Below are 2,500 nucleotides of genomic sequence, written 5' to 3' on the forward strand. Positions count from 1 at the left end.
GTCTTGATGGCCAGTTAGCTTGTTCTTCCCCCTTGATACCAGGAGTATATGTGCACGTCCACTATGGGTATGTTTTGATAAACAATTTTAGAAATGGATGGCTCCACAAGTGCTTGGTCACAAGGAGTCAGTGACTGACTTTACCTATAATAATGATAATTATAATAAACTTCTTGAAGATTCAAGGAATAGGGTAGACAGATGAAGTCAGGTTGACCTAGTAATTTAATCCTTAACCCATTGAAGCCAGTTGACGTGATAGCACGTATTGTGGTTTTCGCGTCAGACGCCCTGGACGAGCTATGAGGGGAAGCCGCGCGCTCGGGTAGGGCGAGCGGGCAACCCAGGCTCGCGGCTTGTGCGCCCGAGAATCTCGAGGCGTTAGGCTTATGCTTTTGAGAACCCCAGGATTGCGACCGCACAAAGCCGGAACGGCCCCGGCGTGAATGGGTTAATGGTAAAGCCCTAAATTAGTCCTATCCTCCAAGATCGTGGCATAACTTAGTGGGTGCAGCTGTCCTATCCACCATGATTGTGGAGGGTCTATCAAAAATGCGGAATTTCTTCCCACAATTATTTTCCTTGTGAATGAGCTGTTTAGAGTGTCTACTAATACTTTTAGTACTCTTTGGCAAGTTTTCCCAAGCCACACCCATTACATCAGCCTAATGTTACCATGCTACCTGTCTTTTTATTATTCATATATCTGCATGAATATTTCTTAGTGTCTATGAAGAAACGGTTTGTTTTTCTTGAATTTATTTGTGTTTTTAGGTATGGAAGCTCATTCCTGTTTTCCTTTGAATTTGAGGGATAACCCCAATATTTAGGAGTCATCGTGATAGTTTTTTAAAGTTTGATGCTCTCCTGTGCAGTCTGTATTTGATGTATGGCAAGGAAATATACATTATCTGGTGTGTGAATTCAAAGTCCCAAATTGGCCTTAGTGAAACTTGAAAAGTAATAACCTAAATGCTGCTAGAGGACAGACATGCTGAATCTTTTAAGACTTTTAGGTATTAACATATTATGGCCTGGGGGTATATTGCCTAATGCTGCTCCTGGTAGGAAGATAACAAGCAGGAGATCTCTTCCAGTGCATTGTTGTGCTGCATCTTTCAAAGTGCTTTTCATCTGCCCTACTCAATAGGGTGACAAGAAGTTTTTGTATTTGTTTACATTATTTTTACAAGTCAAAAAAATGTATATATACAATTGCACCTTCAAATAAGTATATACATATGTAATTATGCAAAATGGCAGGATTGAAATATTCCTATGAGCATGATATCATGTCATCGTTACCAGTGGGTTACACTGTCAATAAATGGTAATAATCATAATCTTACTTTAGAATAAGATCATAGTTATGCAATTTTTACACTTGGGTGAGATAACTTAAAAAATCTTTTAAAAGAACATAATTAGATAAGTGACTAAAAATGTCAATAGTATTTAGAATAAGTATATAAGTATAGTGCATGTTTCTTGTGTCATTGGGTTGATATTATTGATATATATATTATCTAGATATATGTATAGATTTTCCTCTTATTTTTTTTTCAATCTAGGAAATAAGAGTGAATAACCTCCTGAAAAACATTTTCTGCTTTTACAAAAGCACCACAAGCTCTAGATATCCTCTTCTTCATTATCTAGCTTAGAATACCCCCTGAAGATAGGAAATCCCTTTTTCTTTTGCTATATTTTACATACAACATTTACATATACATAAAAATCCTATATCTCTTATGAATGAGAATAGAAAAAGAGAAGTTTTAGTTGCATCACTTGAGTATCAAAGAGCTTTAAAATCAGGGCTATGTGTTTGGATCTTGAGAGCTTCAACATGTTCCTACAACTCTTATTGATTCCAGATCTCGGCTGAGGAAATGCAGATTGAACGTGAAAATCTCATGAATGGCACATACAACATTAGTGGCGTGGATCAGATGGAAGGACGTACATTCTTCAAGGTGGGTTTTTTTTCGTTTTTTCTTCACCTTGTGTTTTGTTTTGTATTTTTCATGGTATTGTTTTTGATAAGAACCATTTGTAAGACCTTTATATCACATGTCATTTATGATGTTCATTTTTGTGAGGATAATTTGTTCAAAAACATTTGGATGTAAATGTAGAAGATGCTTAGTTGGCTGTATTCTTTCCTTCATGTTTTGCTCATATGTTTACCATACTGTCACCTGATTGGAAGGTGACATATTGCCAGATCTATTATAAGTAGCCCAATGCTGCCAGAAGATGGATTTCAAATCATATTCATTCAAATGGTATTCAAGTTCACTGCTTATTTCACAACTTGCAATACTTTATAGTGTTTAACTAATTATAGGCATGTCTCATTTTCATTAAAGATACAATTCATAATCACTATTCCACACAGTTTTAGTTTTTAACAATTTACTGTTTGTATCAAGTAAGAAAAAATACCAACGCTGTTCATTGTCCATGACACCTTTTGTTTGTCACAATATAACTTCTA

At 35.9% G+C, this 2,500-nt stretch overlaps 1 protein-coding gene across 2 annotated transcripts in view; it reads left to right on the forward strand.

Annotated features, from left to right (window-relative positions):
• The window catches only part of Prim2 (DNA primase subunit 2), a 19,590-nt gene that overhangs the window by 7,270 nt on the left and 9,820 nt on the right, over nt 1-2,500 (forward strand). For both annotated transcript variants that reach the window (XM_043036117.2, XM_086537970.1), the window contains exon 5: nt 1,878-1,976. In XM_043036117.2, the coding sequence (XP_042892051.2) occupies nt 1,878-1,976 (99 nt within the window). The remainder of the gene's footprint in view (nt 1-1,877; nt 1,977-2,500) is intronic.

The sequence above is a fragment of the Penaeus japonicus genome, unplaced genomic scaffold (assembly GCF_977035675.1).
Source record: "Penaeus japonicus unplaced genomic scaffold, GWHDUDI00000001_assembly GWHDUDI00000006, whole genome shotgun sequence".
Taxonomy (NCBI): domain Eukaryota; kingdom Metazoa; phylum Arthropoda; class Malacostraca; order Decapoda; family Penaeidae; genus Penaeus; species Penaeus japonicus.